General features: G+C 58.3%; 6 protein-coding genes across 6 annotated transcripts; all 6 read right to left on the reverse strand.

Annotated features, from left to right (window-relative positions):
* Positions 1 to 634: 634 nt before the first annotated feature.
* Positions 635 to 1,930, reverse strand: LBRM_35_2050 (conserved hypothetical protein; the record flags this gene model as incomplete). The annotated part of the gene is made up of 1 exon (XM_001568775.2): positions 635 to 1,930. The coding sequence occupies one exon, from the start codon at positions 1,928 to 1,930 to the stop codon at positions 635 to 637; it is 1,296 nt and encodes a 431-aa protein (XP_001568825.2).
* Positions 1,931 to 3,550: 1,620 nt separating this feature from the next.
* LBRM_35_2060 (conserved hypothetical protein) lies at positions 3,551 to 6,181 on the reverse strand (the record flags this gene model as incomplete). Its single annotated transcript, XM_001568776.1, has 1 exon — positions 3,551 to 6,181. One exon carries the CDS (start codon positions 6,179 to 6,181, stop codon positions 3,551 to 3,553), a length of 2,631 nt encoding a protein of 876 aa, XP_001568826.1.
* A 1,485-nt stretch (positions 6,182 to 7,666) lies between these two features.
* On the reverse strand, positions 7,667 to 9,568 carry LBRM_35_2070 (conserved hypothetical protein; the record flags this gene model as incomplete). The annotated part of the gene is made up of 1 exon (XM_001568777.1): positions 7,667 to 9,568. The coding sequence occupies one exon, from the start codon at positions 9,566 to 9,568 to the stop codon at positions 7,667 to 7,669; it is 1,902 nt and encodes a 633-aa protein (XP_001568827.1).
* Positions 9,569 to 10,721: 1,153 nt separating this feature from the next.
* LBRM_35_2080 (putative endochitinase) lies at positions 10,722 to 11,261 on the reverse strand (the record flags this gene model as incomplete). The annotated part of the gene is made up of 1 exon (XM_001568778.1): positions 10,722 to 11,261. One exon carries the CDS (start codon positions 11,259 to 11,261, stop codon positions 10,722 to 10,724), a length of 540 nt encoding a protein of 179 aa, XP_001568828.1.
* A 1,482-nt stretch (positions 11,262 to 12,743) lies between these two features.
* On the reverse strand, positions 12,744 to 17,729 carry LBRM_35_2090 (conserved hypothetical protein; the record flags this gene model as incomplete). Its single annotated transcript, XM_001568779.2, has 1 exon — positions 12,744 to 17,729. The coding sequence occupies one exon, from the start codon at positions 17,727 to 17,729 to the stop codon at positions 12,744 to 12,746; it is 4,986 nt and encodes a 1,661-aa protein (XP_001568829.1).
* Positions 17,730 to 19,161: 1,432 nt separating this feature from the next.
* Positions 19,162 to 20,481, reverse strand: LBRM_35_2100 (conserved hypothetical protein; the record flags this gene model as incomplete). Its single annotated transcript, XM_001568780.1, has 1 exon — positions 19,162 to 20,481. One exon carries the CDS (start codon positions 20,479 to 20,481, stop codon positions 19,162 to 19,164), a length of 1,320 nt encoding a protein of 439 aa, XP_001568830.1.
* Between the last annotated feature and the right edge of the window lie 508 nt (positions 20,482 to 20,989).

Consider the following 20,989-nt stretch of genomic DNA (forward strand, 5'->3'; position numbering starts at 1 on the left):
TAGTCAACGACAGAGAGGCAAAAGCACCAAAATTGGGGGGAAGAGGAAAGTTGAAACGGCCTGGTTATACTCGGGGGCGTCATACACACATCCATGCGCCCTACCCTTCGGGAGTGTTGGTAAGCGTTGGGCAACAGTGCAGATCCGCACGCATGCGAAAGTGAACGAGGGGCGCACGTCAACGGCTCCGCTCCATGTACAGGCTTCCCTCCTCTTTCTCGATGCCCTCTCCACGTGAGTGCAGCAGCCGCGGGTATCTCGAAGACGACGCATGGGACGCGCCCCTCCTCCTCCCCTCCCCCTTCACAACGGCACGCTTCAGGCGAACAGGCCGGAAAAAAAAAGCCGCGCTGTTGAGGCGGCCTCTCTTTTCTCTCGCGCGTGCCCAATGCGTAGACGTGGTGACAGCCATTCGCAAACAGAATCCCCTCGGGTAGAGAAAAAGAGCGAGAGTTACGCCACTGCAAGCACCAGCATGCCGGAGATTTAGCCCTTCATCGCTCTCTCAACAACCAACGCGCTGCGCCGGCGTACACTCAACAGCATGCGCACCGGTCAGCAAGGCAGGTTTCCCACCCAGGCCCGCCGCGGCTCATCTCCCTTGACCTTGTTCTTTCGTTGGTCTCAGCTGTCTTCAGTGGAGAAGATAGTTGCGCTTCACATGGGTTGGGAGCTTCGCATCGAGGCGCGGGTTCACCACCTGCAGCGCGCCGAGATCCCTCGGCGTCTTACCCAGTCGCTGGAGAACGTCGTCTAAAGTGCGCCGCTTCGACCGCTTCGCTGCACGCCCCTGCGACTCCTCCAGCTGCGCTCGCAGCTCATCACCGCGCAGACCCATCTTCGGCTCATTCAACTGCTCCTTGCTGCCGGCGAAGAAGTCCTTCCAGTAGACGTCGTCGTAGTAGCCCTTCTTGAGATGATCCGGCATGCGGTTGTCCACGACGCGGTCCGGCATGAAGATGCCGTCCTTGCCGGGTGGGTGCATCGCCATCATACCCTTGCGACGGCGAATCTCCTCGAGGTACGGGTATATGTTGTGCACAAGGCTGTGCGGCACCTTGCCGCGGCTCGCCGCAATCTCGCTAACGCTACGCAGCGCCTTGACCGCCTCGAAGACGCCCTCGACGGTGTGCGTCGGTGCCTTGGGGTTGTTCGACGCCTTCAAGTTAATTTTGCACCCAGCATTCTGGAAGCCAAAGGCACAGAGAATGTCTGCTACGCGGAAGTTCGCTACGATACGCCGTGCAGGGTAGAGCAGCACGCGCGCGCCATCGGCGTTGATGCGGACAGGGTACATAGGACCTTCTTGCTCCAAGTCCACAGCGATGATGTTCGAGAAGGCCTCGCGGATCGCCTCGTTGCGGGCCTCCTGCGTGCTCGGCGCCACGGCGCGTCCAAAGCCCGCGATACCCTTACCGCTACCCACGTACAAGACACAGTAAATCCACTGACGGTGGTCTTTCGGGCTAAACTTCACCACCCGCATATCATACGCGACGATGTTGAGCTGGAAGTTGCAAAGAAACCTCCCGCGGTGTTCTTGCGGAATGAGTTCCGGTGTCAGCCAGGTGTTGGAGCGCCACTGGTTATACTCCGTGTTCAGTTTGTGCTTCCACTGAAAGCCTTCCGGGTAGAGGTCTGGCACAATCTTGTACTCGTTGTAGAGGTCAATGCCGTTGTCCATGCCTTTCAGTCCTTTGCTATCTGCGGCGTGTGCTACAGCCTCCGCAGAGTCGCGGGTGTCACGGAAGTAAAGCGAGGTGCCGGTCTCGAGGTTGACGAATGGGTTGCGCATCTTCTCAAAGCGGCGGCGTGTTGCACTTCCAGGCTTCATCCAGGTGTAGTAGATGCGAGGGATGCCGCCACGCATCGTACCCTTCGCCGCGAACGACGTCAGGTTCTTGGCGGTAGGGCAGGTTGAGTGGAGCATCCTTGTCCAGTCAAGATCGAGAAAGCCAAAAAGAAGGCTCGACCGCTCGCAAAGCGGAGACGAAAAGAAAAGGAGCCCGAGAGAGCGGCTACCAGCGAGGAAATGAAGCAAAAGCCACACACAGCACGTCTGTCTGGGACGGTGCTTGTCTGCGTGCTCCTGCGCCAACGCTATTGAGGTCTCCGTTACTATCACAGACGCACACGCACGCTCAGCGCTGGCGCAACGGTCAGGGTTCCAACGCCCTCGGTCGGCTTTCCTGTTCGTTATGCCCTTTTTCAAGATGACGGTATCCTAGCGACGAAGGCACGCTAAGCGGACGTACACGACAGCAACAAAACACTCATAGCGGCGATGTATTGTCAAAACAAGGCGTGTTGGGAGAAGACAAGGAGAATCGCACAAGAGTGAGATTGAGGAGAAGCGTAGACGATGAAAAGTATAGGACTGAGTCACACAACCGATGAAATGAGGACAGCAGAATCGAGCAGGGCGCGTTAGGATAGATAGAATACCCTCTTGCGCTGCCGAGTTGAGTCGAATGAGAGAATGAGTTTCAGTGCAACGGATGGAGTAGCACGTGCAGTTCCTCCCTCTGTGATTACTGTTCCCGCTGCGTGTCTGAGTGCCGTCTACCGAATGCCAGTGTATACACCGGCCTACGTCGCGGCTCTCCTCCCTCTTGCAGATCATTTTCCCTGCAATATGCGCGTTTTCTTTCGCTCTCGGGCGGTTCGCTCAGATGTCTGCCAGCCTTCTCTTCTTTCCTACAGAAGTTTACCACAGGCATGTGCAGGCTCTCTTCGGACTGGCAATGCGCGCATATTTTGCGGAGGTGGCAGTGCGCCTGCATGTGGGTTGGGACCAGAGAGCGAGAGGGCAGTGTTATCGCACCACTGCTTCGCTCACCTTTCAAGTCATCGAGCCGTCGAGCGAAGCACGACATCCTTCAAAAGGGAGGATGATCGCATTTCGTTCCGTTTTGCCAGCGAGTGCAAGACGCAGCCGCGCACAGAGAAAGACAGACGGGCCTAAAGGCTTAACATCGCCGCAGCAACTAAACAAGCGCGCAGAGCGCCACACAGGAGCGCACTAGAAATGCTGCCAACAGAACGCAAGAGAAGGAAAAAATGGGGCGAAGCATAAAAGGGCACACAAAGGCAGACAAGGCACAAAAGAGAAATGATGGTGGCGCGCACGCTTGAAACTGAGGCGGCTCTGGGCGTTGGAGAGGTGCTGTCGGCTGATTATTGAGGGTGAGAGAGGAGAAGCGAGAAGCTAGGGAGGTCTTCGCCTCCTCCCCCATCCATCCATCCATCCATCCCTTTCCTCCACTACCGGCATCCGCGTAAACGAACCGATGTTTCCTTTTCTGGTTGGCTGGCGAGAGAAAAAATACTCGACTGTCCGTAGAGAAAAAGCGCTCATGGGCAATACTGTACACAGCCGCACAAGAACTCCTCCTGGCGGCAGGAAGGGCAGTCGCCGCACGAAGGAGGAAGAGGGAGTGAATGAGAAGCTTGCAGTCACGCGAGAACAGAAAGAGGACAGAGTCGGCAAGAGAGGAAGAATGCGACAGGTAACTAGCCTGCGCCAGTAGCGTATTGGTCGCCGCCCTCCTCAGACATGGCCGACGAGGCCGCTCGCCGCCTTGAAGAGGTTGATGGGCGAGCTGCCATCCGTCACGAGGTAGCCCTCCAGCCCGAGACTTGCCAGCAGCTTTGCTTGTAGCTCCGGCCCAGCCCTAGCCATCTCCGCAATCGTCTCTGGTCCCAGAGCTGCTATCACCCTGCTTATCTGCGTGTGTCGCACCTCTTCCAGCGCTTTTTCGTAGTCTAGCGTCATCGCCGCCACCTTCTCCTCCTGTTCGATGAGTAGCTGCTTCTTCTTGTGCTGCATCTCGCTCATGGTGTTGTAGAGCAGTAACTCCTTGGCAGCCCGCACGGTGGCCGCCTCGACCGAGGCCTCACTCTCAATACGTGAAGCGGAGGACAGAGCCTCTGCCATGGCCTTGGACTTGCCGGAGCTAACAATGGAAAGCCCGTTGCTCTCCGCATCAAGCAGCACGCGTCGCTGCTCTTCGTTGGCCACCTGATCGTGCATTCGCTGTCGTTCAAGTCGCCCACGCGCCTCCTGCTCACGCGCCATGGCCACCTGCTGCGCCTCAGCCTCCTGAGCGTGGGTGGTGATCTCAATCGCCATCTTCACGGACTTCTGCAGCCCCTGCCGCGTACGCTCATCGAGCACCTCCATCTCCTGCGTATCCACCGATGTGACGACAAGGTGGTTTGCTGGAAAGCGAAGCAAGCCATTTGGCTCATCGGTGGCGGGATTCACATCGAACACAGCACGCCGTAGGCACCGCGCGCTGTTCTTGTGGAACTCCTCGAACGGCATGGAGGCCACGGCTGCGCGGATGTGGCTCGCGATGTAGGAGCACGCGTCGCCCACAAAGTCGTTCACGCTGAAGCACTCCTTGGCGACCTCCGTGTCGCCAGGGGTGACGTCAAAGTACCAGTCGTAGCAAAGCTGCAGGGCAAGCTGCGCATGATCACGCGTCTCAACGTGCACGACGTCTGTCATGTTGGAGGGTCCGAGGAAGAGGTGCAGAGCGGTGATGTAGTTTGGTTGTTTTGGCATACACTTTGTTGGTTTCGCCGGGTCCCACGGAGAGCCGGAGAGCGACACCACCGTGAAGGCTTCGTCAGGTTCGAGGAGTACGCGATCCGGGCCAAAGACGATACGCGTCACCTGCGTCTTGTAGTTGTACAGCTGCGTCACGCTTTGATAGGGAATGTGGTAGGGCACCGCCCGCTCCGTCTTCCCTTGCAGCACCTTGCGCTCGCTCTCATGCACGAGCTCAATGTAGGCAGCGTGGCTGATTAACTGCGTCAGGTGCCGCTCCACCTGCGCGGAGAGTGGCTTTTCCCATACCTCCTCCTCAGCGGTCAGCAGGTAGTTGCAAGGGCCAGAGATGCACCGCACCACACCGGTGACGCTGTTCCGAACATACAAGCCTTCCCCTTCACTGAGCAGGTAGGGTCTCCGCACCTCTGCACCACTCTTTGCATTGGGAACGACACGCATGAGGTCCGACGGAATGAAGGAGCAGGGGCCATACACCAGCCATCGATCCCCGTCGTAGCGCTCCACCGGCGGCGTGCACGACGAGTCGGTGAAGTTGCCCAGCGCTGTTACAAGCACTGCCTCCTGCTCGCAAAGTAGGTATGCAGCTTGCGGGTGGTCTTTCTCCAGCGTCTCACCTGGCTTGAGAAAAAAGGTTGTGTCTGTGACGATCTTGCGCGCGCCGACGCTCACATTGCCGTCGTCGCCGACGGGGTTGAGAATGACAGCGTACTGCGCAGCCGACACGTGCGTGCGCTTCACCGTCTTCACCAGCTTGTCGTAGGGGTGCAGCACAAAGCAGGCGCACATGTCGCTCGTGACCAGGAATGGCTCGTCTGCCTTGCGAATGATACCCCCCTCGCGAAATGGGGTACGGGGGTCGGCATAGGTCTTGGCCGGCTGCACATGCAACCCCTCCTCGGTGCTAAGCACGATGCCCTCCGTGACGCACTGAAGACTTTCGAAGGACTGCAAAAAGTGCATCCCTTCAGTGACGTACATGTACGCGTCACCGGCATAGTGCTTCAGGCCGGTCACGCTGTCCGTGAAGGTCTCGCTCGTCGTGCACCACAATGCCGAGCCACGCTCGACTGTATGGGCTGTCACCTCCTCCTCGATGCGCTCCTCGACGCGGGGGTAATACGTACCGGGGCCGTAAAAGAGGTAGCGCTCGCCAGCCTCGCGGTGCGCCGGGGAGGGCGACGAGCCGATGACGCTACCTGCCGGCACGCTGTAGGCGGTGAGCACCTGAATCACTAGCGCAGCCCGCGCCGAGAGGACTTTGAGATCTTCAATCTTCACTACCACCTCCTCAGGGTAGAGAGGAAAGGGCGACACGTGCCAGCGGTACTCCTCCTCACCAGACCGCACCTGCACCTGTCCATACGCATCTCGCACCGGCTGTGCGATGCCGGTGGTCGGGTCGACGGCGATGCGGTGCGGGTTGGCAACCAGGCAGTACTGTGACGGCGACACCACCACAAACTTCGTCGGAGGCAGCGCAATCGATTCGTGGGACGCGACGGGGTGATTCAGTGGCCCGAGGATAAGCACCGTCGTGTTAGTGTTCAAATTGGTGAGGTGGGCGTACTCTTGAGGGCCAAGTCGTAGCACCGTTTCCGCCATGGCACTGAGCCCAGCCCTCTGCCTTGTAGCCTTGTGCTGGGCCCCTGTGTCAGCGAATGGGTATGTGTAGGTGTGCAAGCAGGGAGAAGCAAGGGGAGTGGCACACAAAATGATGCAGCTTTGTTTTTATTTCGTTTCAGTACAGTGCCCTTTGGTGGCAGTCTTTGCGTGGGTATGCGTTTTCTCCGATGGCTGCTCCTTTTGTTGTTGTTGTTGTTCCCCCGTCCCTGCCATTGGGCGTTCCTCGACGTCCACAACGTCGACAGCCGTCGCAACGTTTCAGTAGAGTTGGATAAGCGCGTGAACAGCACCAGAACAACTCTTTTACCAAGACATGGTACGTCACATCAGCGCAGAGAAGAACGGGAGAGGGAAAGGTAAGAGTGATTAGACGAGAGAAGCACGTTCGAAAGACTGGGTGTGAAACAGGAGGGTGCCGCAGGAGCAGCACGCACATACGTTTCTCAAGAAGAGGAGGAACGAAGCCCAGTGCAACGGTCAAAAAAGGGGAGCGGTCGGCAGGAGGAGCAGAAGTGGTTTTCACGACTTGATGATGCTGTCACCGCCACACCACATGACCAGCGCTTCTCGCCCCCTGAACCTCTTTCGCCCTCACGTGGGGGGTGCGAGAGAGCCTGATACAGAAGCCTCAAGCCTAGTAAGCGCACCATCATCTGCGCAGGTCGAATGTTTGTCGTGAGCTCGCACGTGAAAGAGACAGCGTGGAGGCTCTCGAGAAAAACAAAACAGCTTACAGCGTGTCCTGAAAGCTCACATGAAGGGGGAGAACGTCAAAGAAAGCGAATTTTGTCACCTTCTCTTTCGGTTTGGCCCTCCCTGCTACGTGGGCAACAAGCTGCACAACGCACACGAACACAGCTGCAGTAGACCTCGCGACTGCAGCTGTGGCCTCTCACTGTCTTGCCGGTCTCAACCACCTCACAAGTACGCATCTTTGCTTCAGAAACGCATTGCCAACTTATCACGCTTCGTCCATTCCTTGGCTTCAATACCGCTTCCTTCTTTTCTTGAAGCGCCCCTTACACTTCTGGTAGAAGCACCACAGTCGGTTCAGCAGCAGCAACAAGACGGCGAGAAGCGGGAAGGGCACAAAACACCCCACACACGAGAGCGCGCACGCGACAAGGCACGAATAAATTTGGTCGCTTCCCCAGCCAAGAAAGCTGCATGGAACTCACACTGGCGCGTGCCCCACACATAGACAGGCAGACATTCGCGACCAGGGCCGTTTATTTCTTTCTTTTGCAGGCAATAGACGCATTGTGGTGAGCGAACCATCGCAGATGCGCTGCGAGCATCTCTTAAACCGAGTCATTTAAGCGTAGTTACTATGGCAAAGAAAAAAAAACAAGTCCACGCTGGCGTGCGAGCCAGCGCACCTGACACCCGACATCAACAACAGCAGAGGCACGCATAAGCACACTTGGCAGCCCATAAAACCACGCCTCGTTTCATTCTTCATCCTCACGCAGCCCGATACGCCTCCGCCTCCTCGAGCTGTCGCTTCCGCACCTCCGACTTCAAGGCGGTTGGCAGCGGGGAGGCGGGCTTGAAATCACCCAGCGATGGATCGTACTCCTCCATCACCTCGTACGGGCCAAGCGCATCCAGCTGCTTCGTCACGATGGGGGCTTGCCCATGCTGGTACTTGGATACCTTGTGGTAATGCTTGCACATTGTCTCTGCCACCTGTCGCAGCGTCGGGTGGTAGCTGTGCGAAAGGAAGCTCAGCTCCCACGTGAAAGAGCTATCTGCGTTGGCCGAGGCAGTCTGTAGTGCCTCGGGGTTGTAGGCGCCACGGCCGGCGATGACGTTGTCGCTGCCCCCCACAATCACACCCCCTGCGAGTGGGTAACGAAGCACGATGCGGTGGCACAGCGCGAGGATGGACATGGCAATGTGCGGCGGACACGACGGGGCCGCCTGCATGAGACGGCGCAGGATGGCTGTCACACGCGCGACCGGCAGATGCTTTTGCGTAAGCACCAGCAGGTCAACGGCGCGCAGCACGAGACCGACGTGGAAGGTCCACTCACGACTCGCGTTCTGGTGCACAAACGTTCCCTGCGCCATGGACTGGGCAATGGAGAAGGCCTGAGACGACAACGACCCGGCAGACGACGTCGACCCCTGCGACGCCACCTCGTCCATGTCGCCGTCGGAGGCCTCTTGTGCCTCCTCGCGCGTCATCTTTGCTGAGGACGACGACTCGGCCGATGGCAACTCGAGTGCCTCGCCAAGGCAACGGAAGAGCACCTCATGAAAGTAGCTCAGATCGACACGCCACTCCGAGGCAGTCGCGGTGGCGTCCCGTTGCGCCAGTGTGGCCACGGCCACCAGCGCGTGCAGCCGCGTGGTCACCGAGACCGCTGTCTCCTCGTCCTTGTCATCAACATCTTTGCTGTCGATGCCGCCCTCGGCGCTACCTATGCGTTGGCGTGTTCGTGATACGCCTCCGCCTTTCACCAAGTCCTTCAATGCCTCCATCAGCTGTTGGTAGAGCTCCACATTCACCAGTGGCGCAAACTTCACCAGCCCCTCCAGCGTCGGCGCCAAGATCTTCGTTTGATGAACCGGTAAACATGACTTGGACGCCTCGATGACACGCAGATAGATGACAAAGATTCGGTGCACGATGCGAGTCTGCTTCGCCGCGATCTCGGCACGATCGCGTCGGGCCTTGGACTTTTGCATCTGGCGTGCCAACTCTTTGTCCTCTTTTTTGAAACGCTTGTTCTTTGCCTTCTCCTCCGCCAAGTCCTCGCGGTGCACGTCCACCATGGCTACGCGCACGTGGAGCAGCAGGTTCAGCAGCTTTGGGTTCATCGCATAGCTACGCTTCCGCACGATACGCAGCAGTGCCCCTACGATGTGCTCCGTGGTGTCCGACACCTTCTGGCCATCGAGCAGCTCTGAGAGGGCCGTCTGGCACGGTTGAGCGACGCGTACCGACTTGCAGTTGGCGAAGTCGATCGCCAGGGAGAGCAGTGTATCGGCATAATTGAACTCCGGGGCAGAGCTCTTCACGAGTTGCGCGCATAGGCGACTACCGAGCGCCTGCTGCTCGGGGTGCGACTTGCGGGAGAGCTTTCGAAGCAGCTGCAGAAAGTGGGTGTACTGCGTGAGGATCTCGTGCTCGAGCTTCTGAACATTATACACCTCCTTCTGTTTTCGCTGCCCACCGCCATCTTCGCCCTCGAGGGTGCTGGAGATGCGATAGCTTGGAATGACATCACACAAGATGGCGCACTCCTTGTTCAAGTTTTGAACAAGTTCGCCGTAGTCAGTCACTGTTTTGTTGTGGAGGGCGTACAAGGATTTGAGCTGCCCTTGCAGGTAGCTCGTATTCATCAAGTAGCGCTGCATGGCAACGAACTAAAGCGTGAATGGTGTCGTGTGAATGTGTTTTCCCTCTGTGACGTGTGGCTTGTTGGGATGTGGGACTCTCTTTGGCCTTTTTTTCTTGTACCGCTACAGCGATGCCCTCTCTCTGTGAAAGATGAGCAACGGCCGATGCTCTCCAACGCTCACACGCGCCGTCGACGGAGAAACGCTGCAAGTTGCCAAGACGAAAGCACACGAAAAAAAAGAGGAAAAAGAGGATGTGCCCTCAGAGACACGGCCAGCGCACACAGCTGAGACACACACACACGCGCGCGCGAAGAAGCGAGCCACTCAAGCAGTGCAGAAATGCGGAGAACGGAGAAGCAAACAAACAGCGCTCGCACACAGCGTATCCGAGATCGTCTGTGAAACGTGAAAAGAAGGCCTGAAGGCAGCGAACCACGCCGCACGGAGGAGACATAGACGAAGGAGGAGGACGGCGGTGGAGAGAGTGCATGTCGCTTGACACGGCATCAGAGATCAAAGATAGGGAGGGAGCGACGGCGAACTCCCCGTGCCGTGACCGACCTTCAGCGGCAGAAGCGCGCACGCCAAAGATGGAGAGGGAAATGGCAAAGGGGGGCGGCGGAGGCGTATGGCCCCCATCATTTCATGGTGACCCCTTGCCTGCCCCCACAGGGACCACATTTTGTAAGTGCATTTATTTATCCCATTCTGGCACCTCACCTGCTTCTGGTGGACCGCGACACACGCCCATACCACAGCTTACAAGTCTCAGTGCGGAGAACGTCTGTGGTGAATGAGGAAAAGACATCGAGTGTCGATGCGAGCTGCATAGTTGCCACAAGAGGAAAGAAGATCAAAAGAACACCAGAATCAATGCAACCGTGAGCAGCAAGAGAGTACTGCGTGCAGTGGGGGGAAGGGACACAGCACTGCCAGAAGGACATGCGTGTCCGCGTCAGCATTGTATGTGCATGTGTGTGTGTGTGTGTGTGTGCAAGATGCAGCACAGCCTGTTGCATAGGCAATAGCACATACGAGAAAGAAATGAGAACTCCAGCTCGGAAACCGGCGACTGCGTCATGCGTGTACACGCTCAGACAAGCACACAAGCAAGGAACACACGCACAGACACACAAGGATAAGCCCACAACTTCTCCATCCACGCCCGTCAGTAGTTGAAGTACTTTTCGTTCAAGGACTGGAGAGCTGGGATGTGGTTCTTGATAATACCGAAGATGACAGCGAAGATCGTGATAAGTACAAACGAAATGATGGAGTACTTGATGAGAGGTGCATTGCGATCGTAGCACTCCGCCTTGATGGTTGACGTTCGCTTGCAACTCTTCTCCGTGCACGTGGACGCCTCCAGCACAGCAATAACTTTGCACTCCTGTACCACCACGGTGCCGTTAAAGGGACGCTTACCTTGAATCCCCTCGAAGAGGCGCGCTGTCTCTTCGCGCACATGCTGGCGAGAAATGTAGTCATTGCACATCTTAGTGGTGCACTCATTGCAGGAGCTTATGACCCACGATACGTTCGTGAGCGCGCTGCACCCACCCTGGTAGCAGCAGCGACATGTGCACACAATGGAGCTCGACAACGGTGACTCTCCAGCCACGATGGAAGCGGCATGTAGGCTACACACAACCGCCACAATCAACAGCGCATGCACGACACCAAGTCGCAATCTGAGAAAGAGAACCATCTTTCACGTCCAACTTCACCGCAGTTATTAGCGAGAGGCATCAACAGACAACAATAGAAGGACAAGCCAAAGAAAAAGAGGGAAAAGGGGGGGGGGGGGGGGGCGATGAGAGCGTGTGTGGGTGGGCGAAGTGCAACACGTCAAGGAGCGTTTTGTTTGTGTGGGGGGCGGCGCGAGGAAGCGTTCGGTTACGCAGGTGTGAGCGTACGTGTCGAAGACAGAAGTGTGTGCGTGTCTGTGTGCATTCGTCGGTTCAGGTCGAAAAAGATACAACAGCAGGAGGCAACGTAAACAGGTGAAGGGAAAAAACGAGCCGAAAAAGCCGGTGCCACTTAGGGGAGGGGAGACGCGATGAAAATCGAGGCTTTAGCAGAACGAAAAAAAGCCCCAAGTGCCGCCACCTTTGCGCCGGCGTATAGATGGAAGTTAGTTTCCGTGGGATGCGTGCGTGCGTACGTGTGGGGTCGAGTTCCAGTGCCCGAAAAGAAAAGAGCGAAATGAAGGTGTGGCGAGAAGAAGCGTGTGAGGGAGTTGGTAGAGATGGTGTGCATCCACAGCCCGTTATACTTGCACAGTGTTCCTGACAGCTCGCGCCCTACACACACACACACACACACACACACACGTACTCAATTATGCATGCGAAAGGGAAGGTAGTCAGCCGATGAGATGCGCATCACCACAATCGCCACCCCGTAAGCGACCATCATCTTACCGGAGAAAATATCAACCAAGACAGAAAAAGTAAGCATGGGCCGTCACCGCCGCGAAAGGCCTATGCAGAACAGCCCTCTCGTAGGGCCAAAACGCATCACCTCTGAGCTTCTCCTGTCTAGTGAGTATTCACCCATTACCAGGAAGCTTAACGAGGTCCTCGCATACAGACGCACGACGCCTATGCAACAGCGGTGCACGCGCTTTCTCGCAGCGCATACGCGAGCAGCGCCACAGAAATGATAAGTCCTCCAACGACCCGTTGGTTGTTTATTTGTTTCCTTTTAGTGTGTCTACTGCAGCAAGAGACGATGCCCGCATGGGTGCATCACAGGTAAACGGACAAGGACAAAGAGGAGAGCGTCTAACATGAGAAGAAAAAAAAGAGAATGAAGAGACCAAACGATGTACGGTCCCTCCACGGCAGAGAAGCGTGCTGTGTCCCCACAGTCCTTCGCTCTCTCGCTCACCCCCTCCCCTTTGCAGAGGTGCGCGTGGGTCTATGAACGAGCCTTCGGCTAGTCAGAAAAGGAAAGAAAAGGCGTAAAAGTGCATCTATCAAAACAAGCAAAACGCACCTATATGCCTCCATCCGCGCATCCAGTCCGTTGGTAGAGAAGCAGAGAGATGCACAGGATGTGGGGGGAGGTCAGAGAAGTCACAGAGAGAGAGACGGAGCGAGTGCGCCATGCAGGCCTACATCGAGTAGGATCGTTAGAAAAGCACGAAGCCGCTCGCAAACAGATTCGCACGGCTCACCACAATGCTCTAAAAGAGCTCCATGGAGTACTGGGGGTCAGCAGCGTAGTTGGGCATCGGCGCGGAGCTCATCTCAGCCCACCACGCAGCGCTGTTGCCGCTACCATCGCCTGTGCCACTGCCGTGAATACGGCTGCGCTTGCCCGCGCTTGCCGATAGTCGAACGTCATTGGGGTTGTGAGCCCCCATCACCTGCCGCAACTCACGGATAGCGGTGTCATTGCGCTGCTCCACGATCCAAGTTGGAAGAATAACCTGTCCGTAAGGCGTTGCAGGCGGCACACCCTCACTCGCCACGCCAGTAGAGGACTGACCCTGGTGCAGTGTCTTGCGCGGTACCTCGTCGTCGTCTGCTGCCTCCACGGTCTCACCCGCACGTTGGGCCTCGGTCAGCGCCGACATGCTCGCCTGCTGCTGCCTTTGCAGGTAGTGTATGTCCTGCAGCGTCGAGCTCACCTCCTGCTGCGTACATTGGTTCAAGAAAAAGTTGCGACCTCGGAAAGCGCCTGTGGGAGACACTGGCGGTGGCAGCGGCGTTGTCGGGTTGCCCTCGCCAGCCTCAACACGTCGACGCTTGTTCGCCTCATCGCTGCCCGCACAGCCGGCGCGGTTGCCGTCACCTGGAGGGCCGCTGACGGCGCGAATAGGGTGCTCACCGTCCACCACGTCTACTTCTTCCTCCTCCCGCAGGCCCGGCGCTGCTGCCACGACACGCGCGTGACCCTGTTGAGTGGGTGGTCGTGAGTAGGACGTAGCGGGCCCGACCATACGCACCTCTGTGCGCACCGTATGGCTCGGTCCAAGTTCAGCTGGATCAGCATGCGGGCGGCTGTAGTTGTTGGCGCGACTCTCCACTGTGACGAGCTGCAGAGACGGCACACCGCCCCTAAGAGCCGACGACGGACCAGCAGCGCCGACTACGCCACCGTTATTCGACACGTACTCAGCGACCTGCTGCATCATCCACTGCTGGTCGAACTGACTCAGCTCGTGCCGAAGCGAGTCCATCCCTTGGTGGGTGCGTAGGTACTCGAGCACCATACCAGAGGGCAGCACAATACCGTCATTCGTGGCAGTCGCCTGCAGCTGCGGCACGCCGGTGTAGTCATCGATTGGGGTAGTGTCACCGTCGACGTAGTCGGCCAGGTCCGGCTCCCGCCAGGTTGATCCTCGCTGCGCTGGCGTCTGACTGCACTCGTTGAGCATACCATCCGCCTCAGGCGGCCGTGTGTGGGAGCGCTGTGGCTGATAGAGGGAGGAGGAGGGAGTGTGGGCAGGGGCCGCGGCGGGGGCGGAGCCGACCTCGGCAGGTGCGCGACAGGGCTGTTGCGGGGCGTCGCGTCGCGTCACCGAGACGTGCGACAAGGTACCCGCCGGCTGTAACGGTGACGTGCCCACACTCCGCTGTGAAGCGTGCCCAGGCGGCGCGGGGCTTGTTAGGGACACATCCGTCTGCACGCCACGAGATGTCGATCGAGTACGAGGCTCGCGTGCCACCGCACTGCTGTGGCCGGCTTCGCCATTGCGATTGAGCATCTCTGCATCGCTGTCATTCCCATCATGCGGGGCAACCCCGGCGTCCGTTTGATTGTTCGCTTCACAAAACGTCTTCACAGAGGCTGTTGGCCTCTTCTCTATGCCGGCGGCGTCCCTGCCGCTCTGATTGGCACTGCTCTCTGCGTGCGAGCGGAGGATACTGGTGATGTCCTGCGGCAAATGGCGCATCCGCATTGGGGCAGCTGTGCGCTCCCCCCGGCCGACGTTGCTGTCCGCCTGCGCAGGACGCCCAAGGTTCGGAGAAGCAGCCTCGCTGGCGCCCTCATCGTTTCCGTAAGCGCCGTCATCCTCGTGGTTGCCATCATCGGCGTAGTCATCAAACACGCTGTTGTCAGCCGCATTCTGCAGCTCTTGCATTGCGTACACCGCGTCTGTGGTGCCGTCCTGCCGCGCACGCCTGGCATCCAAGCTGCCGTCGACAGCACCATCGTAGTCGTTGTACTCCTCTGCGGCTTCGTCGCCGACAACAATCTCGCCGGAGGCGGCAGCCACAGTCCGGCGCACGCGGCGCTGCAAACGGCGCAGTAGGTGGAAGAACTCTACATTTTCGCGCCGCGCGGTCGGCTCCAGCCTGTCAAGGCGCGCTTGCTGACTCTTTAGCACCCGCACCGCCTTCTTCACGGCGTCGTCGAACTGCTGCCGATCTTGCGGCGTCTCTGCCTCCACTTCTGCGGCAGCCGCACCCTCGGCACGGTCGACCACAACTGTAATGAGCTGCACACAAGCGTACACCAGGCACGCGAACTTGCCGGGTGGGTGACCTGCCTGTTTCGTCCAGTGCGACACCATGTAGAGTAGTACGCGCGCCAGTGGTGGGTTGCGCTTCATCGCTTCGTAGACCATAATAACGAACAGGTGCCCAGTCGGCTCCACCCCATACGGGGCAAGCGCCTCGATTGGCGACGCAATGCGGAAGCGTCGCGAGAGGCTTTTGGCCAGCGTTGCCATGAACGCTGTCCGTGCCGGCGCAGAACTGCGCATCTGCTGCAAAAAAAAGCTCCAGAAGGTGCTGCCAGCGCCTACGGGAAGAGCGAACGTGTTGAGTGACTCGAGCCCCACTGGCAAGAAACCAAAAGGCGAGAGCAACGTGCTACAGATGTTCGGCGCCTGCATGTTGAACTCTTGGATGAGCTTGCACACGCAGCAACCAACCAGCTTGTGCATCTCAGGGCTGAAGCTGTGAGCGCGGTGCAGCAGCTTCAGTACGAGCTGCGCGTTGTTGGCGGTCGTCGCACTTGCCGGCGCGCAGCCAGGGAAGGCAACGCAGTAGTTGTTCTCCTGGGGGTCAGTGGGCAGCAGCTCTAGGTTGCTGCGCAGCTGCCGCAGGAGGACATTCCCCATGTACCACAGAGCGAGTGCGTCGTGGTTGTTGCGCACCCTCAGCTCTGAGAAAACCTTCAAGATGCTCTCCAGGTACGATGGGTCGATGGAGGAGGAGAGGAGCGTGACAAGCTTCACGTGCAGCATGAGCACATTTGCCTTCAGCGTGCTGCTCACAAGCCCGCGGGTCCCGCTGCGGTCCGCGCTCACCAGGGCCAGTAATGTGCTGCGCACGTACGGCTCCACAGCCACGAAGAGCGTATTACGGTGCTGCCCGCCATTCGCAATGATGTGGTAGATGAGGAAGTGCACGGAGCTCTCCATCTGCAGGGTGGGATCACGCAGATAGCTGATGAGCCTCTCTTCCACCGCCTTCGCGCCAGCGCACTCCGACAGAGTTGATAGCACGCGACTGGCCGACGACTGGCCGGCGACGTGCACCGTGCCGTTCACGGGGCACAGCAGTGAAGAGCTGCGCGCCGCCGCGCAGTGCGGACACTTCGATGTGGCGTCTCGGAAGTATTCTACTGCCGAATCCATGGCCTCGGCGATGTGGTCCTGATGCAGCACCATCGCCAGCTCCGCGCACAGCAGCTGCGGATCGAGTGTAATGTCGCTGAAGGCCTCGAACGCCTCGCTGGACAGCTTGCCGAGCGCCTCAATCGTCTTCGGGGCAACAGCGACTCGCAGAGCCTTGAGCATGTCGATGGCTCGGCGAGAGGCGGTGATGGAGCAGCTGCGAACCACCTCGCGGAGCAGGAAGAGCACATTGTACACGCTTGTGCGGTTCTCGTTGATCGAGGCGGCCACCTCGTCAGGCGTCTCACGCCCCGTCATGGCCATCCCGGCGCCGCGTGCGAGCGATATCATCACCTTTGCAAACATCGGCACAGACATGTGCGAGTCAATAGCCAGGGTGGACATGAAATACGCGGCGTGAGGCATGTGGCAGTTAATGAGTGCCACCGTCTCCAGCGCACCGTCCGTCTCGTTGTCGAAGCAGCTCTGCAGGACAGCGCAGAGGCACATGTAGAAGGGATTCATGGTCCCCATGCCAGGCGTACACTGCGACAGCAGCTCGTGCAACAGGTGTTTGCGAGTCGCAGGTATCTCCAAGAAGCCGGCCATGTCGCTGTGGCACAAACTTGGGTACAGGAAGCGCTCCACGTAGTCGCGCCGCACTGGGGAGCGGAAGCGCAAGAAGAGCTCGCTGCAGTGGATGGAGAGGGCACGGCCGAATGTCGGTCCGTGAGCCGGGTCCATCACCGCACGCTTCAGCCGCTCGTAGCAGGCAAGGAGAAAGTCTACATTCATCTTCACCGGCTTCGTCTTGAGGACATACTGGAGTGCAGTGACCTGCTCGTCCATGCGCACCTCGCCCACTGTCTGAACGAGGAGCGCCAGTGCGCGGTTGGCCACCAGCGGCGAGGCACACTCACAGTATGTCTCGAGTCGGTCCTGGAACTGGTACAGAATGCTGAGGGGCACCACAGCGAGGGAGATGAGCGCAGTGGTCATGGTCGCAAAGGCGCGGTACTGCTGCGGCGACAAAAGTACCACGCTGTGGGCTGCACCGCGGCAGGTCGGCGACGGCAGACCAAATACATGATCGCGAAGTACCTGCTGCACAAACGGGTGGTGCAGCTGATCATCCTCGGTTAGCTGCGCCAAGATGCTTGTGAGAAGCTGCACGTAGAGCTCCACATCCGCAACGCTGATCCGGGCCATTTGCATGTGAAACAAGAACGTGGCGTAGCTCAGGGCCACGCAAAAGGGCCGGCCCTCGATGAATGGCTCTGTTTTGGTGTAGTAGGAAGCCAGGGTATGGAGTGTGCTGGGTGAGTCAGCGTGTGTCTTGAGGTGGCGTTGCACCTGCGCCACGCAGTTGTCGAAGAGCACACGATCGTCGGCTATGTCGCTGTGGACTCCAGATCCGGACTGCCCGGCACCCTCCGCTTGCACGGATGCATCGCCTGTCGCACTGCTACTTGCCTGACGACGTTGCTGCTGAAGCCGGCGCCCCGTGCCCGTGCTGCTGCGCGAGGAGGCCGCTCGCTCGCGACGGTGCGTGTTGCCGTGCCCGTTGAGCGCCGCGCCGGAGAACAAATTCAGAACCATTGCCACAGCACGCCGGGCGTTGGCGCTGTCCGTCTGATGTATGTATGTGGGGTGGTGGAGGGCCCGTCTCCAGAGCACAGCGCGCGCAGAAGGCGAGGAACAAAGGCGAAAAAAAAATAAGCGAACGGCGCACGACTAAAAAAGAGCACGAAGAAGAAAAAACACAAAGAGAAAAATGTAGGGCACACAGGCATGCACACACCCACACACACACGTGCGCAAGGGGCTGGGGGAGGGGAGGCGAGGGCTCTATCGTCAGCACCAACTAAACCTCCTTCTCTCCCTTGTCTATCTATTTTTTGTGTGCGTGTATTTATGCGGCTGTGTCACTCTCTCGATTCGCTCTCCTCACTGTCCTGGGTGCTACGGACGATCTACTCTGCTCTTTCCTTCTGTTTTCCTTTAGTGAGAGGCGAAACGGATACACCTGAGGAGAGCCCCCAGCTGAGACGTTTTTGTGGAAAGGGGTGCCCTGCGTGCGTCGTGCCAGAGATCGAAGTTGCAGTCGAACCCGGGCAATCCCAAATGACAAGAGAAACCAAAAGGGGAGAGACGACGACAGGCACCCGACACATCCGCCTACAAGGGGACCACACCTATTCACTTTTGTTGTGCGTGTGCGGGTGTTTGTGTGTGGATACCAATGATTGGGCAGTGGTGAGATCGTAAGAGTCGTCGACTTCGCCTTCAACGTGTGCTGCATGCACACCTGTGATGAGGGAGAGGAAGAGAGGAGAGGAGACGCAGGTGAAAATATGATGGCCGGTAGCCATAGAGAGAGAGAGAGAGAGAAAAAAAAGCCGGATATAGTGACGGAAAAGGGGTGGGGGAGGGAAAAAGACATCTCCAGCAACGGAAGACAGCCTCTGATTACTGAATTCCCCCCCCCCTTCGCTTTGCGTAGAGAGCAACGCGAGTCGTAGAGCATCCTTGTCTGGGCCTTCCTTGACCGCTACTGGACCCAACAGGCAGATGGCGTCGACGCTAGTGATGCAGCTTTTCCTGTGCGTGCTGCATGAACACTGCTACTTTTGTCACTTTTACCCCTGTCGTTACACACGTGCTCTGTGGCCCATGTGGTACCGCACACATACCTGCACAATGAAGCAGAGAAAGCTCGCTGGTGCTCTCCATTATTCTTCTCTCCGTGACCTGTGGAAAAACGCTTCATCACAGGCGGGAGTTTGGGCGGCTCACCGCTGTGGCGGGCCGTGTGAAACAAATCGAGAAAGTGCCACTATTGAGGTGATTCGAAACGAAAGGCTGGAAGGAGGAGAAAAAAGGGGACAAAAATGTAAGACAAAATCACAATAGGTGGCGAAGAGGCGGCTCCAAAGGAAGAACAATAGTGGGCAACGCACGCAGGAGGTGGGTGCGGCGGTGTGCGATGTGCCAGGAAGCACAGTAGTATACATGCATACGTGAGTCGTCATCACTTGCGCTTTGGTCGGCGCGTCGTCGGCGCCGCCTCGGCGAATTCCAGATGCCGGCGAAAGGCTGGTGGTACGGTACGACAGGGCGACTGGTTCACCTCTCGAAGCGCAACTGTGCTGCGGTCGGCGGCGGCGTGCAGCCTGTCGTAGGCGAGTCCCCGCTGTGGCGCTACGACAGCTTGTACGGCGCCTTGAGGTCGTTTCGGGTAAGTGTCCATCCTACCGAAGGTGGACGCAGAAAGTCCCGGGCGCAGCCTCCACAACTGCATCGACGTCGGCCGTGCGGCAGTGGCAGCTTTGGCAGAAGTACCCTTCATCTCATGTGCAGAGGCGCCACTAAAAGGAAGCGACGAAGCAGCTGATGACGGCCCCGCCGCACTGGCGCGTAGCGCCGCCTGACGGAAGGGGACCGGCAACACGGCCACGCCCCCACGATAGGACCCGGTAGGCACTTCGGTCGCTTTCCTCTTTTCTACCGCAGCGAACCCGCTGGCGTAGCTGTGCAGCTGCCCCAGAATTCTCTTTATCGTCCGCTGTGCCGTCAGCGACAAGTCCGTGGGTGCCGCAGCACCGGCAGAACTTGACCCCTCCTCATTCAGGAAGCTCTCCAACGCGTCCAGCAGCGGGGTCGGTGGGGATGCGTCCTCTTCCGTCAACGACGAGAATGAAGTGGCCGTGTCGACTTTGTTCGCCTGAATGTCGCCGTCGGTGCGCACTGGCGCGCCACACATGGGCGACTCATCATTTGGTGGAGGGAGAGTGCTCGCCACCGACGACCGCCGCACGGAAGACGCCGTGGAAAGTCGTGCAGGTGCGCCGCTTTTCGGAGAGGTCCGCCGTGTAGGAGGCTCCTGTACCAGAGGGCTACCCGTAAAACCTGGCATTCGACGAAAGCCAGACCGAAGGGTAGTTCGCACGGAGGGCTCTCCTAAAATGGAGTGCAGAATAGTGGGATCGGTCGGCGAGAGCGGAGGGGGTCCGCTGTTGACGACAAAACCGCCATACGGCGGGTACGACGGTGACCAGAAGATCGATTCCGTGGGACCTGGAGGCAGGTTTCCCTGCGATTGCCAGGGGGAGCGCGAGGGTACAGCGGGCAGGGCAACAGTGGTGTCTCGCTGCCCATCACAGACGGCGGCATGCCCATCGGCTGATCCATCCTTCGAGGCAGCAGCAGCAGCGTGGCGTAGCAGCTCACGCACATCTACGCACACTGTGCTGATGGCCGGTGGTGTAGCAAGTGAGGTCGGAGTGGCGTTCGCACTGGTAGAAGCAGCAGGCAGCCGATAAGACGGAACAGATGCGTCACACCGTTTCATGGATCAGTCGAGTAGGAACTAAGGTAAGGAAAGGAGGAGGGGTGCAGTCACAGACTTAGCAGGGTTGGGCGCAAAACAGGAGCAGCTGCCCGTGTTGCTTTGTGCGCTCGAAAGCGTTTGTAGGTGAGTAGGATTCAACATGTGGTTTCCATCAGATGGCTGTCCTGCTCGCGATGAGACGAGTCTACATAGAATAGAGAGGCGAAAGGGGGGGGGGGGGCAAGGAAAGCAAGAAGAGTGAGGGAGGCATGATGTGCGCTAACCCTGTGTGCCAGAAAGACATAGCACGCACGCACGCACACAAACATGTGCGCACAAAGAGGAGAAGAAAATGTGTTTGAGGCAGACGCATGAGCCAACATCTGGCATGCAACAAGCAGGCTGGAAGTGGGCACATGACCTTTGGTTTCTTCCGTTGTTTTTTTTCCCGAGGCGCCTTCCAAGGAGAAAAGTCGCGCGCCAGTCAGCGATAGGTAAGCTCCTCTGCTTGGGGAGAAGGGGGTGCACT

Source organism: Leishmania braziliensis, chromosome 36, assembly GCF_000002845.2.
Source record: "Leishmania braziliensis MHOM/BR/75/M2904 complete genome, chromosome 36".
Lineage (NCBI taxonomy): Eukaryota > Euglenozoa > Kinetoplastea > Trypanosomatida > Trypanosomatidae > Leishmania > Leishmania braziliensis.